This window comes from Archocentrus centrarchus, chromosome 7 (assembly GCF_007364275.1).
Source record: "Archocentrus centrarchus isolate MPI-CPG fArcCen1 chromosome 7, fArcCen1, whole genome shotgun sequence".
In the NCBI taxonomy this organism is placed as follows: domain Eukaryota; kingdom Metazoa; phylum Chordata; class Actinopteri; order Cichliformes; family Cichlidae; genus Archocentrus; species Archocentrus centrarchus.
The window spans coordinates 32,303,439-32,319,305 of record NC_044352.1 but is presented as its reverse complement, the minus strand read 5'-3'; the positions used below and the strand labels follow the sequence as shown (position 1 = coordinate 32,319,305).

At 39.8% G+C, this 15,867-nt stretch overlaps 1 protein-coding gene across 2 annotated transcripts in view; it reads left to right on the top strand.

Annotated features, from left to right (window-relative positions):
- Positions 1–287: 287 nt before the first annotated feature.
- The window catches only part of lamb2l (laminin, beta 2-like), a 52,860-nt gene continuing 37,280 nt past the window's right edge, over positions 288–15,867 (top strand). The window contains exons 1-2 of one of the 2 annotated variants that reach the window (XM_030732838.1): positions 288–490; positions 12,836–12,901. In XM_030732838.1, coding sequence (XP_030588698.1) covers positions 12,862–12,901 — 40 coding nt within the window. In that variant the 5' untranslated portion in view covers positions 288–490; positions 12,836–12,861. Of the gene's footprint in view, positions 491–10,764; positions 11,014–12,835; positions 12,902–15,867 lie in introns of those variants that run through there. The other variant, XM_030732839.1, reaches the window with a different exon arrangement.

Genomic DNA, 15,867 nt, shown 5'->3' with positions numbered 1-15,867 from the left:
GTGAATGAAAAGTAAACGCTGTGCATAAAGGTATGGGCTTTTTGTCGCTTGCTTTCTGTCAAGCAGCTGCCAAGTTTGACGTTACCAGCAGTATCCATTCAACAGCTTTTGAGAGAAAATAAGTAAAGTCAACACTTTTCAGTGAACTTTGCCAGAGGCTTGGTCCAAGTGGGCGGGGTCCAGCTCTGTGAATGAGCTCTACCTGCTCCTGCTTACCTGGAGCGGGGGGGGGGGGGTGAGCTGTCCTTGACGCCTCCTCCTGGACGGCTGAGCCCTCCACTGTACCGCTGCGGAACCCAGGACCGAGCTCACACAGGCGGTGGAGCCAGCTGCTGCGGGACGGGCTGTATATGTAGGAGTGTGAGTGTGTGTGTGTGTGTGTGTGTGTGTAGGAGTGTGTGTGCGTGCGTATTTGTGTGTGTGTGTGTGAGAGAAAGCGAAAGATAGTTAGTTTGGCTGTGAACGGAGGCAGCAGGAAACTTCTGAGCAGGTGAGCTGTGGTATTTTTTTTGTCTTGGCTAAGCTTTCTGTAAGGAGACGCCTCAGTGGCACCCAATAATGCACAGTGTAACATTCACACAGGGACAGTGACTGACTGCCGCTTTATGAATCTTGTCTTATTACTGTAGCCCATGTATCTTCATGTTGCAGCATTAATAAACCCATGGGCTAAAATGTGATTTTGAAGACTGAATTCATGCTAAGGCTGATGTATGCTTGTTAGCTGTTAGCGTGCTGTAATGTCTATGCAGTGGAATTAAAAATTTAAAACATTTAAATAAACTTATTGAATGAATGGTTGCGGCCCTCGTAGATACATATAATCAAAGACTATTTCCTACAACTGCAAATACAACCCGTTATAATGGTCCAAGTGCGTTTTGTCTTGTAGTGTTTGTTACAGGGATATATATATATATATATATATATATATATATATATATATATATATATATATATATAGATATATATATATATATATATATATATATATGTATATATATATATATATATGTATATATATATATATATATATATATATATATATGTATATATATATATATATATATATGAAATTAAAACTCCATGACGGTGTGTTCACATATAATTTTTTTTTTTTCAATCAAAGTAATTTAAGGCGTTTTTGTTGCAATGGAGCTTTTGAATGATATTGTTAGACCAATCAGGTTAGAGAGGAAAATATAGAGATATAAAAATGGCTTTAGAATAGAAATGAAGGAAGAAACTCGAAACCAAGCTAAGCTCGAAAACTTTAGGTTCAACTATGTGTTATTATACTGACATTTATATATAGTCATATTGGAGGACTTTGCCTTTGGAGTACAAAAGCAAGTCCCCATTATGAAATAATATTTTTTTCTTTTTGGTAGCAGGGTTAAAGTAGAGTAAAAAAACTGAAACCCATCAAAACACTAAAAATAAATGATAAATGGACTGGTACTTTCTTTAGTCCATTCCACTCAGTCTAGCACTTGAACTCTGGGTTCAGTGTCTTGCACAAGGATATGTCATCACACGGCCGGAGGAGTCAGTGATCAATTCACCGACCTTCTAATTGGTAAATGATGCACTCTACCACCTGAGTCACAGCTGTCCCCTATAAATAAATATGTTATCATCCATCCATCCATCCATTTTCTTAACTGCTTATCCAATTCAGGGTCACGGAGGGCTGGAGCTTATCCCAGCTTTCATCGGCAGGGTATACCCTGGACAGGTCACTAGTGTATGACAGGGACTTTTTAATAAATTGAAAAAAAAAAACCCAAAAAGGTGCAATAGATCCCCAGTTTCAGACTGGGAGGAGTGGAGCTTCAAGAAGGACATCCAGTTCAAAATCAGTGCCAAATCAAAGATGCAGATCCATCTGCTGTGGTGACTCAATGGGAAAAAAAAGAGAGCAGCCAAAAGTACCTTCTACATTTTTTATACATTAAAACAAAATACAAAATAGACATTGCAAAGGCTTCTACCAGGCTATGGCAACATACTGGAACAAACTTGGACAAGCACACATTGCCCTGTCACTGCACAGGAAAAAAAAATTATATTTTTACATAACATTATTGGAAAGGATATTTTGAGAATACTGAGAATATTATTATGACTTTGGTTAAATATGAGCCTGTGTGTCTTGTGAAGTGAAGTGTGGACCTGTGTTCTCACTGACACCAGAAGCTTGCTCATGGCTGGGAGGCAGATTTCTGACACTGTTGCACACATTCCTACCAGATTAACCAGCAGCTAAGATTAATGGAGGGCAGAGCTCAGATTCAGCATCTAAATACTATGGGCAATATTTGTTAGAATTACAGAAAAGGCAATTTCAAGAGCGCGACCAACATATTGGTTGATACTGGCTCATCATAGATATTTAAGTAAAAGTCCATAAGGTAGAGAAAGATGATTAAAAGGAAAATTGTGCCGTGGCACAGTTTCTTAGACTGTTCCAGCACTGTGTCATGGAGATTTACTTTTTATTATTTTCAGATTTCCTTTGTTTTCAAATTATTGAGCTCTGGTTCTGTTGTTATTTTAGTCTCCCCGTTGTTTCCCTGTTTGTTACTTCCTATGTTTCATCTTTTGGTACCTGTTCTCTGTTTCTGTTCATGTTCAGTGCCTGCACCTCTGTCTAATTACGTTAATGGTTATAATCCCCATTTAGACCCCAGTTAGAGTATTTATAGTCTTGTCTCTCACTTTGGCTTTGCCAAAAGCCTCCCTCAGAAGGCTGTTGAAGTTCTGCCGAAGGTGGAAGTTAAAGATCTCAGAGACTGGGGCCCCTGACAGGTGTTTCCAGTGCACAATCACTACATATTTAGCTGTGCCAGGTCTGTCCAGCATCCTCCCTGCCACCTGATCCAACGCACTACCAAGTGGCGATCAGATGACAGCTCAGCTCCTCTATTCACCTCCTCTGTTCAGAACATATTGGCCGCAGATCTCAAATTCAAGTTCAAATGATCTTAAACTGATTTCTTGAACAGAACAGTAAGTTCCCTGTACTTATAAAGCCTCCACGGTCACTAGATCTCAATCCAACAGTGCACTTCGGGGATATGGTGGAACAGGAGATTCCCATAAGCCAGCAAATCTGTAGCAACTATGTGATGCCATCATGTCAACATGGACCAAAATCTGAGGAATGTTTCCAGCATCTTGTTGAATCTATGCCACAAAGATTTAAGGCAGACAAGACAAAAGGGGTCCATTAATGTATTTTCCTTTGCTTTTGTTCCTTAATTGAAACCTACTTAGAGGTTCTGTGCTCTTAATCAGTGATTGATAGGAATTTAAAGTATTGCAGTTTCATGTGTAGTTGACAGTAGGTAGTAATGAGGCACACAGGAAGCAATGGGAGAGAAATGTTTATAATAAGTGACAGAGATCTGGTTATTTTCCATTATCTGGATGGCTAGCTTTGTGTTGTTTGGGGTAGCTAGCCCAAGCTGACAGAAGTCTATCTGTGTTTGGAGGTACATTTGTATATGGCATAACGTTTCTGATAGGTCACAAGTGATGACATTGCTGCACTGCACTTTTTTTTTTTTTGAGAAATAATATCCTTGAAGTGTGTAGTCAGCTGCAGCTCTGCCTGGATAAGCTCTACTTTACAGATCCTACTCCGAGTTAATGCTGAGCCAGAGCCTAACAGTTGCTCTGCTCACCTCCACCTTGTGCCAGCTAATTCTCTGTCTTTCTAGTCCAAACATGACTATGTTGGTTAGCATGTATCTGCAGTTTAATCACCTGAGGACGTCCTCACTGGCTACTGTTTGGTCACGCCCTTGCGTGACTTTTTGTCAGGCTTGTAGGCATGTCCCTTTGAATTTAGTTTGTATTATATGGTAAGACAGCTAATTGCAGTTGATCTAATGCAGAGTGTTGTTCGATTTTATAGACAGGAAAAAAAAAAAGTGGTGGTTGTGATATAAAGGGGAATGCACATTCACACTTCCCATTGTGTGTCTGTGTGTACACAGGTGTTGCAGAACAAATGTAAGCCAAGCTGTAGGTGGTATTAGGTGTGCTTTATTTCATATCTGTGTCAAGCAGCAGTGAAAATCTGGGGTGTATCTAACTAAGGGAGGTTTACCTCTCTTTCTTAAATCCTGAAATGGAAAATTGTCTTTGATTGTGATCTTTTCTTCACTGTATGATGTCAGCAGAAATGAGCTAACTATCCAGACAGTATTATGAGATTTCCTTTGGCTCCAGGGGCAATGATCTGGTGATTTATGCAGCGGTTTTGAAAGTTGTTTGAAGGCATTTTTTTTCTCATATTCTTATTGGACTGAACTGTTTTGTTTGAAGGTGTTGTGTGTGAGCAGTCGGTGCCTGCAATTGTTATAACACGTTGAAAGAAAAATAAAGTGAGACAGAAACATCAGCAGCTGGAATGAGGTCAGCAAGCACCAGAAGCTCAGATATACAGGGGTGAGCACTGGTGAAGGGGACGGGCAGTTAGGGGCACTGTCAAAGTACTTCCAGCCATATGTTAACAAAAAAAACCCCCAAAAAACATTAATTCTGTTGCTGCAATTATTATGTTCATTTCTTTAATGGGAGAGAATTAATGGTTCCATATCATCTCTCCGTTAAGTGCTTTATATCTATTGTTTTGCTCACAGCAATTTCCTCTGGGGTGCTTAAATTCATTAGAGTAATTAAAGAGCTGCCTTCTTATTATAAACCATTTACAAAGTCTAGACGTCCTTCACAAGAGTTTGCTGTATAACCTTTGGAAAAGTGTTTGCCTAGAACATGCGCGCCAAATAGCTGCATAGTGAGTGCGATGTAGGATTAATTTGATCTGAGGAGACAAAAATCATTGTAGCTTTAGGGCATGTTAAAGTAATTTATGACTGCTCTCACTAATATTTTGTGGTTCAGTGCAAAAAAGCTTTCATGCATAGAGAGGATTGAAACAGTGTTACCGATGTGAAGAGAAATGACCTCATTCAACTTCAACCTGCACAAAATTATTTGGTGCAACTTTGTAAAACTTTGTAATATTCTCATTGTAGTTACTTTTAATATACTGTGGCTATTGTAGCACTGAATTCTCACATTTTAAGCTGCATACACATTTCCTGTAACCACAGGTGATATCTATATTCCATCATTTTTAAATCTGGTAAAAAATAAACATGTCTTGTATTTCTGTGTTGTTTTGTTCCTGTTTAACCATATATCCTTTATTGCTTGTATTCTTGTATGTCATTTTAAATACTTGATAACATTGTAAATGACATTGTCCCTTAAGTATTTCCTTAAACTTTAGATAAATTAGATTTTAAAAGAGTTTAAGTTGTAGAGGTGCTGATAAATGGATTTTGCTGCCTTTTGGGCAGACCTGGGGCCACTAATTCAAGAGTGGGTTTAATCTTGTCGCAGTTCTTTGTTGTAAAAGTTTAGTCAGTGTACTTGAACTTTGCTAAGAGGAAGTGTTTTGTTGTTGTTGTTGTTGTTGTTGGGTGGAGCAATTTTAAGTTTTAGCCATTGTAAGAATTTGGGGGAAAAGTTGAATTTTTCACTGATTCAGAATGTTGTTTTCTGGGAGCTATAATTATCAGCGTGCACAGTTATTTTTGTATCTTTTCTTTCATGGAAATCTCAATTTATAGTAATAATAAAACATTTACCATCTCATAAACATATTTTTTTAATCTGCACCAGGTCACAGGATATCACTCTCACTAAAAAACTGCTGAGTGATCAGTGCAGCTCCATTTTTTAAGCTGTAATAGTTTCTCAAAGAGGCTGTAGTGGCTCAGTTTTTGGAAGGGCATTATTATAGTAAAGATTTGCATAACTTGGGGAATGAGGTTGATGGCATTACAGTAACAGTGTATGGAGCACTGAACACAGGGCTAATATTGAGCCACACCTCTTAATCTTTCGGTCCCATTGCTACAGGTATATAAAAATCAAGCACCTAGACATGCAGACTGTTCCTCCCTCCTAGATATTCTACTACCTACTGTAAGTGTTGTTATTCCAAAGTGGAAACATTTATTAAACCCAACAACTCAGCCACAAAGTGAGAGACCACACAAAGTTACAGAGCGAGGTCACCAAGGTGCACAGGGAGTAAAAATAGAAAAAATAGAATAGGGGTAGGGGTCCACTGGACATCACTATCAAACTGGCCCCTTTGCATTACATGGCATGCATATTCACTGTGTTTAGTTCAAGTTAGATAGTTTATAAAGTCTGCCTTTACTGTATGTTTAAGTCATGGTTCTATCTTGAGAACCAAAGCCTAAATTTATTCATACAATATACATTTTTCCTTCTGAATTAGCTGCAAATACTTACTCACCAATTGTACACTTCATTGATTAAAAATAGGTGCATTTTCTGAAACATTTGGGAGGAGGGCGATGCGAGGAAATTCCTCACCATGCTTGCTGTCATTTGTGGAAAATGGAAAACTACAAAGTCTACACAAAGTAGTTCAAACTGTAACATTTAGTAATCTGAAACATGTTAAATTTATGTTGCCTGTTCCAAACTTTTTCTGTAATTACTCTCTTCACCTACTCATAGTGTGGTGATATAAAAACCGCACCACCAATATATGACTATCCTTATAGGCTGATTTTGGCACTCTTGACTGATAATTTCAACTGATTTAGATGTTTAACGTGTGTGAATGTCATACGTGGTGCATCTGAGCGGACTTGGAGAGAGACATTGGACTACCATGGACTAACTGGTCCAGATGACAGTGTTGCACCACCATAAATACTGAGTCACCTGCCTGTAGGAAAGCAGACTTCCTCCAGGACCTCATACAAATGATCTGATCCCATTTCCAGCCCAACCTTGTTTTACAATATGCTAACAATGGTGTCTCAAGCTGCAGTGTATCGGCAGCAGTGTGTTCAGTAGTTCAGTCTGAAGCCCTACATTTCATGTGTACACAAACTCACAGACACACACACACAGAGTAAGGCTTATCATGTTATGGTGTTCAAGGATATGGGAACCTGGGTTTGTTTGTAGTGTACAGATTCTTTGGCTTTGTCTGACTGCTATGCAGGAGTTATAGTGGTGGCACTGAACTCTCTGCAGAGTTCATCTTATCTTACTGTAGAGATTGTGTACGTGTGTCTGTGCCAAAGTCTTTGCTCAAGGTCTTTGACTGGCTGCTGGGAAACTCAGTCAAAGACCTTTAACTTTGATGATTGTTGCCATTTTCTTATTGGTCCATTTTAAAAATTATTTCAGGTTCAATTACCATTGAACATATGGAACATTTGCATTTTCATAACAATGTTATTCATATATTTAAATACATGAATACAAGCAGGGACACAGAAAAATTTAAAACCATGTAAGCTAAAAACTGTGACATTTTCACCTTTATAAAATATAAAATTAATAAAATGGTGAAAGTGTGATAATGTCTTTACATGCAAAGCTGGAATCACTATTATAGACCCACATGTTGCCTATCTCATTTGTTTTACAGGAGTTTTGTCTAAATACCCAGACACCCGCATGGTTGGATTACAAGGGGATTAGAAGATATATGTTCAAAGAGCTGCAGCCTGGTATTGGAGGTGTACTTGAAATTCTGCACATTTTCCATTTTCTCCTTAGGTTTGTGAAAACAGTGTCTTTGAATAATGTGTTACATTATTTTCAGGGGGGGATCACATTCTCAGAAGTGGTCTCAGAAATAAATTTGTAGATCAAAATTTCAGTAATTGACTTGTAAACTCTTAGAGCAGATAATAAAGTCACCGCTAGGTTCACTTGCCTTGTTTTTGCTTACTGTGTGTCATATTGAGACTCTCCATCTCCCTCTTTTAGAAGAGGGCAAAGGTCACATCACCAGCGAGCTGTGATTGTGAAAGCTGCTTTGTTCTCTGCTGCAGTTTTTAAGTTTTCTCGCCTGAATCACGCACATGCATGCACATGACCCACACATGCTCATACCTAACGTGCGTGTGCACAAGCATTCACATTCCCGCTCATTTCTCTTCACTAATCTAGTCATAGCGACAGAGTCACTTCAGTGTTTTGAATGGAATTGAACTCTTTGACCTTATTCTGATATTTCAGCTCAGTTTAATGTTTGAATCCTTTATTATTATTTTTTTTATGGCGATAAAGGGAACTTAAGGAAAGCCAAAGTTTCAGCATGTACTTGCTTTTCATCATTTAAACTGTATTTTTTGAATACAGTTATCTCCTTTCTGGTGGTTTGTTGGATGAGAGGAAAATTATTGTGTTATCTTTTTGTTATTTTCAGCGTAGTACAGTGACTGGATGTTGCTTCCAGGTTGACAAGGTGATGTGGTGGTTAGAGCAGAAGCCTCACAGCAAGAAGATCCTGGGTTTGAATCCAGTCTGCAGCCTTTTCTGTGTCTGTGTGGGTTCTCTCTGGGTACTCTGTCGTCCTCCCGCAGTCTGTCATATAACTGCTGTGTGGCAGGCAGTATTGGATCCCAATGTAGGACTCAGGACAGGCGTTAACTTGATCGCAGCTTTATTGCTGGTACATGTATACAGAACAAAGACGGCTGGATGGGAGCCAGCAAAACAAAACACTAAACTCACTCGGACTTGGTGAACTGAATGATACTGACAAGACAAGGGAAGTGAAACTAACCACAAAGCACAAGGGACAAGGACTGGCAAAATAAAACAGGAAGTGAATAAACGAGAAGAAACGCAGACTTGACTCATGAGGAGGCAAGCACACTGAAGGAATCAAAACATAACTAAACCATACACAAGACTAATGTAACTAAACTAAAGAAAGGCCTAAGCTACAAATGACTAAGAACATAACCCATAACACAGGAAATCACAAAATGTAACAAAGGAAAATCTTAAAGGAAAACAAAACTCAAATCTACAGTTCAAGAAATCCAGCCTAAAACACTGGGTCCCAGGATCATGACGAACAGTCCAGAGATAAGCATAGGGCTAGGATAACTGGCAATTCTAAGTTGGCCATAGGTGTGAATGTGGCGTGAATGGTTGTCGGTCTCTTTCTGTTAGCCCAGATGCAGCAGATTGGCGACCTGTCCAGGGTGTACACTGCCACTCACCTTATGACAGTTGGGATAGGCTCTGCCAAAAGAAGCTACATAGAAGTATATTGGACAAAACAGCTCATCACCTCCCTTAACTTTTCTGGCATTTTCTTACGGGATTATCGCTAGTTTCAAGTCAAATGGAGTACAGCGTGATGTTCATGTTATAAATCATGGCTCCTATCAGAGCATAGAGATGTCTCACGTGACACCATGCACACATTGCTCGAGAGTTGTCTGTCATATTGGACGTGATACAGCAACTGGTCACGAGGGAAAATTGCGTGTTCTCTGACTGGTTGGCAAATTGTTGCTGGAGGTTCCTGGCTGGGTGAAATTAGTCCCAAAGAAAGTGCTAGCAGATTGCTGCCGTTGCCCATAGATTGCATGGCAATCAAATTCAAAAGGCGCAGCTTTTCCCAGAGTCTGTTTTTCAGTTTGTGTTGCACTTTTCAGAGTGTTGGCAGGCAAGTCAGTGTGTTCCATGGAAACTGCGGGTGACATTGGCAATGTGCTAGTAACCCAAAAGGAGGTTTTTGGCAACCAGTTGACCGGTGGTTGTCAGATGGTCATGAACTGGTCTCTAGGCCTGTATGACTGGGGCCTTATTTACTTGACCCTATATTGTCATACCTTCAAAACAGTGTACAAGTTAATGTCATGTCATTGGTGGCCACATGACTTCAAAACATCAATAAAAGGACTAAATACAAGGGCATATGCACCATGTCATTAACAAGTTGCTGATGCATGCATGTGCAGTGTCCCACCAAGATGGCTACAGCCAAAACACTCAGCAGGATCTAACTAACAAATGCATAATGTCACATTAAACTGGGGAATCAGACTAGACTGTCCAGTGGAAACAAGCTTACCAGTGCTGCAATAGCTGTATCTGTATACTGTATTTCAGACATGAACGTGTTTACTTCCTAAAATGTTGACATGTTTGTTTAGTTCCAAAGATAGTGCCTTTAAACTTAAACTCCTATAAAGGAGATTAATTCAAAATCTTAAATTGTCAGATTTTGTATCCAGGGTTGTTTTTATGAAATAAAAACCCCAAAAGGTTTAAACAAATGTTGTACTGCAATTGACCTGAATATTCTGAATTTCTACTGCAATGTATATGGAAAATTTCCTGGATGCTTAGCTCTTCAGTAGTTTGGGGGACGGTACAGAATTATCATTTAATGCAGAGACAGGGTCGGTCAGAGGAGATGTGAAAAATCCATGTGCTGCATGGCTCTACTTACTAACTTCCATTAAAATGCTGTTATGCAGCGGCCTGGTTTACAAGAAGTTAAAATAGGTGCAGTGCCACTCTTCTCAGTTTCTCTTGACATTCTTTTCCTCATCTCTTCCATCCTCCTCTCTTCTTCTTCTTCATTTAACTGTCTCTCTCGCTCTTTTTTCTCTGGCCTCATCTTCCTCTCTCACAATTCACTCTTCCGAGTGTCCAGAAGAAAGGGGTGGTGCATTCCAAAAGCCTGGAAACCATTCCCCTCTTTCAGGCAGTGGCCCGCAGAGTGACAGAGGAATTAGAATAAGAATAGCTGCCCATTCACCCCAGTGCCCTAGTGAGGGAGTGGGCTGGAGGGAGTGAGGGAGAGCAAAAAAAGAGGGAGTGGGAGGGAGGAGTGGAACGAAGGGGGTCCCGCAGACACTCTGAGTTCCAGTTGGCCGGTGGCGGTTCCCACTGTTTTTACATCGCTGCCGTCAGTTGCGCTTTCAAGTTTGTTTTGCACATTTTGCCGCACATACACGCTACACATGTGCATGCACGCGTAAATGTACACATTGGGGTCCAGGGCTTGAACACGTGCACTGGAATACGGGAATCTACACACTGTCAAGTGAGACTGGCCTCCAGAGACACAAGAGTGAGCAATTCTGAGCACGCTGTGTAGAGAAGAGTGTGGTAAACCACGGCTGTGTGAGTACAAAGCTGCTCTCAGTTAGTTGGATTTATCATAAGTATGTGTTTGGTTGTTTTGTTTGTAAGTGGTTTATTCAGCCAAAATCTTAGTGTATTCTGGGTATTTCTGTATCTCGTGGCAAAGACTTAAATGCACAAGCTTTAAAATGCAACCTCGTGCTGCCACCCATGTAGGTCACTTGTGTCTAAACTGTAAACTCGTTTAATTATGTAGCTGTTAAAATTTAACAGTTGCGCAACAGTGAAGCAGTGCAACACACGTTTGTTTTTAAATTCCTTAGCAAATGGCTTTTAGCTAAATGTAGAATAAATTAAAGCTGTTTATTGTGATCTTCATGCCTTCATATTTTAGATGAGGTTTAACATATGGCTGGTGGATATAATATAATGCTAATGATTTACAAGATGCCTGCAGGTGTTTGTCACTGCAATTCTGTGCAGCTCTTCCCACTCATAGACTCTGCCATGAGGCGCCCCTCGGCACCAGAGGTGTAGTGGCTTAAAAAAAAAGATGAATGCACATCCATATTACCTCTATTGCAAATCCATGAGGTTATGATTGATGGAAAGATGACCATCAATCATGCCACCATCAAGCATGCATTCACAGTCAGTTTATATACTCTCGATTTTAAACAAAACATATAAAACATAAGAAATTTTCTGTACTATAGATAAAAATCCAGCATTTTTGTTCTCTGATTATCATAACTGGAAATATTCTCTTTTTTTTCATCATAATAGATCCCTTTCCATTTTTGGACTCAGTTGAACAACCTCTCACAACTCAGTTGCCTAGAAAGTAAATAATGTCAGCAAGTAAGCAGTGATGAAAAAAATATATATATGCCACTGAGATTACATTCAGTATAGGAAACGTTGAAGGAAACCCTGCAGGCAGTCTCTTTTTACATTTTGTTTATGATGAGAAGCAGATAGTACATAGTAGAAGAAATTTTTAAATTCTTTAGAGCTCAATAAACTACCTTTTATTCTTTCATGTTTTTCACTTGCACAAAAAGTATCTCCACCACTCAGCACTGAAGGTAACAGTGAATATGGTATTTCTATAAATATTTTTTAAAAATGTTTTGTTAAATGTTTTGTTATGGATGCAGTCACCTTGTGTACATCTACTGAACTGAGTGTGTTGATGGTGTGGGGTGGCCTCCTCAGTGTGTGTGTGTGTTTTACAGTGTCACTGTGGGTCGACATGGGCTTTTTATTGCTAAGCTGAGTGTGAAAAATGCTTCCCAACAGAGACCTACTTTAAAATACAAACCTGGATTAGCAAGTTAAGCTTTCTGGGCAATTCTTTCACATTGAAAACCTTTGATTCGTCCTTTGTGGGGCAATAAAGCAGATCTCCCTCTTACCTAATTGGTTTATTTAGGGTGAAAGAAATCCAAGCTGTGACATGCTTTCTAAAGAGAGTCAGTCTTTTCATTAATTCTGCTCCTCTTGCCGATTTGATAACCACTTTTATTTATGTTAGACTTAACATTTGGTGAGTATGTAATGTGAGCAATGTGAGTTCTTGTCTGTCAGTGTATATCTACACACATACAAACAGCCATGTACACATTGGGCTGTTCTTTTCAATCAAGACCACTTATCTCAGAGAAATTCCCCATACTACTGCATCACAGCAAAACCTGCCTTGACTGACAATGGCTAATACTGTAAAGTACAGCCATTAATGGACAAACGATACCTGTGTGACAGACCTAGCCTACAGTTATATTGAGGTGTTTCACTGAATGTGGCCTGACTGTTTTATTGACTTCCTTGTCACACAAATTATTTATGTGTGTTACAGGCAGAGACAGCCTGCTGTCCATCCTGATGCCCATCATGACTGCTTATGTGAGCCTCCTCGTGCTGGGTGAGTAGAAGTCAGATGTGTTTAGTCTTTTTGCTTTTATTCACTCACTGTTTGACTCCACTGTATTATATTATGAAAGCAAAGCAGATCAAGTACAAGATTTTAAGATAGTAGGTATTTAATTTCAGCATGAATTCAAAAACTGAATGGTTATAAATCATCTAATCATAATCCTAATTATGAAATGTTGAAAGGCCACCAGTGTGTGAATTATTGGCTAATCCTGGTAATATACAGTATGTGGACATGAATACATAACTGAAAACAACTTAAGTTAAAACAGGAGTAGGTTGTGTTTGTGTGTTCTTCCTGTACAATGTATGGAAGTTCTTTAACAAAGCCACTATTCTGTCCTCTCCATTTGTTGAACATTAACTTTACTAATGAATTTATTCAGTCATGAATTGTCATAAAATGCTGTGAATACAGAAACACAAATCAGATACTGTTGGTGCAGCATGAATGGCTGTAATGTTCCTAAATGAAATTACAAGGTGTTACAAAGTTTTGTAACTCCATCTAGAAAAAGAGAAAGTCTTACCTATTTGAGGAATTCCCCTTTAAGCCTCCTGTGCAGTGGATCTCTTCTGGTGCTCTTGCTAAGTTTACAGTAGATCATCCTCTAGAAGTCCCATTCTGACCGCTTGCATATGCCCATCTGTAAGCTGGGTCTCCTGCCATATTTCTAAATCTTCAGAAGAAGAATCCAAGGTGTTAAAAGAATAAAGTCACTGTATAAGGCAAAGAGTGCAAATAAGAGTGTGCTCATGGCACAGTGGAGCAGTTAAAGCATCACGATGCAAATGTGCAAGCAGTCAGAATGGGACCTCCACCTCAAAATGTCAGGAGCGCTGGAAGAGGTCCAGAGCTGCGCAAGGAGACGACACTGAACAGGACAGCAGCATTTAAATCAGATATGGTTTTATGTTTTATGAGTGGATTAACGACCCATGACTGTACCTCATAGATGAAACATTGATGATGCAGAATGACAGTATGCAAGTGTTTTTTGTTTTTATTCATATCACTCGAGGTGGAGGTCCCATTATGACCGCTTGCACATTGGAAATGGGAAGATATGACCAAGTTAAGACTGACAGGAAACTTAATGCAAAGCCAGTGGGATGGCTGTTGCTAAAAAGGCTGATAGGGTATTGTTGTCACCCTGGCGGGCAGGTGGGTAGCCAACTTTCAACTTTAGCTCGAGAATGATGTGACCTAAGATTTTCAACATGACACCTTAGATGCATCTGCTAAAAATCTCAGATGAGTTTGAATCTCGGTGACCTTGACCTTTTTTTTTTTTTTTGGCCTGTCATGTCTGGCAGTTTTTGCAATCAGAATGATGATCCGAATGCATTATTGTACCAAACATATTTGCTTTTACAAGAAGAGCTTTGTAAGTTTTCTATAGGCTATTCTTGTTAATGTTTGTATTTTTATTTTACTTATTCTTGCCAGATCTGACAGGCAGGAAGGAAGAGAAGAAGAGAGATAGAAAGAGAAGGCAAAAAAAAGGGAGAGAACAAAAAAAAATAGAAGATAGATAGATGCACATACATACACATTCACACCTATATACATGCATATACATATACGCACATACATACAGTCTCACTGTAGTTTGTAGTAATGTGTGTGTGTTCCTCTGTCATGGAACTTACCCCCCTCGGGATCCAGAGGCAAGCAGGGAAAGACCCAGGTCATCCACGGCCCACCAGGAGCTCAGAAGACTCGAAGCCACACATCCTGATGGCAACCATGCGCAAACCCCAGAGGAGGAAGGAGGGAGACCCCAGACGGAGCCCCCACGGTCAATGGGCAAGAGCCCAGAGAGGCATTCTTCCATTGCTCTGTGGTCCAGTTCTGATGCTCACATTCCCATTGTTGGTGCATTCAGTGGGTGACGGGTCAGCATGGCCACCCCAATTGGTCTGTGGCTATGCAGCCCCTTACACAACAAACTCTGATGCACTGTGTGTTCTGACGCCTTTCTGTCAGAACCAGGATAAACTTTTTCGGTAATTTGAGCCACAGTAGCTCGTCTGTTGGATCAGACCACACGGGCCAGCCTTTGCCCCCCACGTGCATCAATGAGCTTTGACCACCCATGGCCCTGTCGCTGGTTCACCACTGTTCCTTCCTTGTACCACCTTTGATAGATACTGACCACTGTCAAACTCACTCAGATCCTGATGCTTCCCCATTTTTTCTGCTTCTAACGCATCAGCTTTGAGGACAAAATGTTCACTTGCTCCCTGATACATCCCACCCACTAACAGGTGCTATGATGAGATAACAGTGTTATTCACTTCACTTGTTAGTGGTCATAATGGTATGTCTGATTGGTGTATATACATACCGTACATATGCTATGATCATTATAGTGCGAAGAAGATAGTGAAGCTTTGGTTGGATTTTTTAGTGTCATTTACACTAGCATGGTTTTTCATCCATATAAAAAGAGGCTTTGATGTTCTCCAAAAGAAAGAGATAAAAGGTCCATAACTTGTTTTTCTAAAGGGCTCTTCAATTTAGTCAAGCATAGAATTAATTTTTGTTATCAAATAGCCCAAAGTATCAGGAAAACATGCTTCTGTTAAGTAAGGTAACTCAGACTCGTTTGAACCTGCTGTGTTGATCGTGTAGTCCAGAATCACTGAATTAAAGAGTGTTTTTCCTGTAATGTTTGGAATCTTGAAAAGCAGCCAGCAGACTTTGTACTGTAACAAGACCAAGATCACTTTAAAAATCTGACAGAGACGCAGCCATCACTCACTGGTTTTGGATTCCACATTTTTGAGCCTCAGCATTTTTCAGAGCCTGAAGGTGCCATATTTGGAGTGGAGTGAACTTGACCTTAAGTTCAAGGACAGAGGTCAAGTTTTCTGAAAATCTTGTGAACACAATAACTCGAGCACAATGTGACCTGGAATTTTTCAAATTCTTGCCATAAATGCATCTAC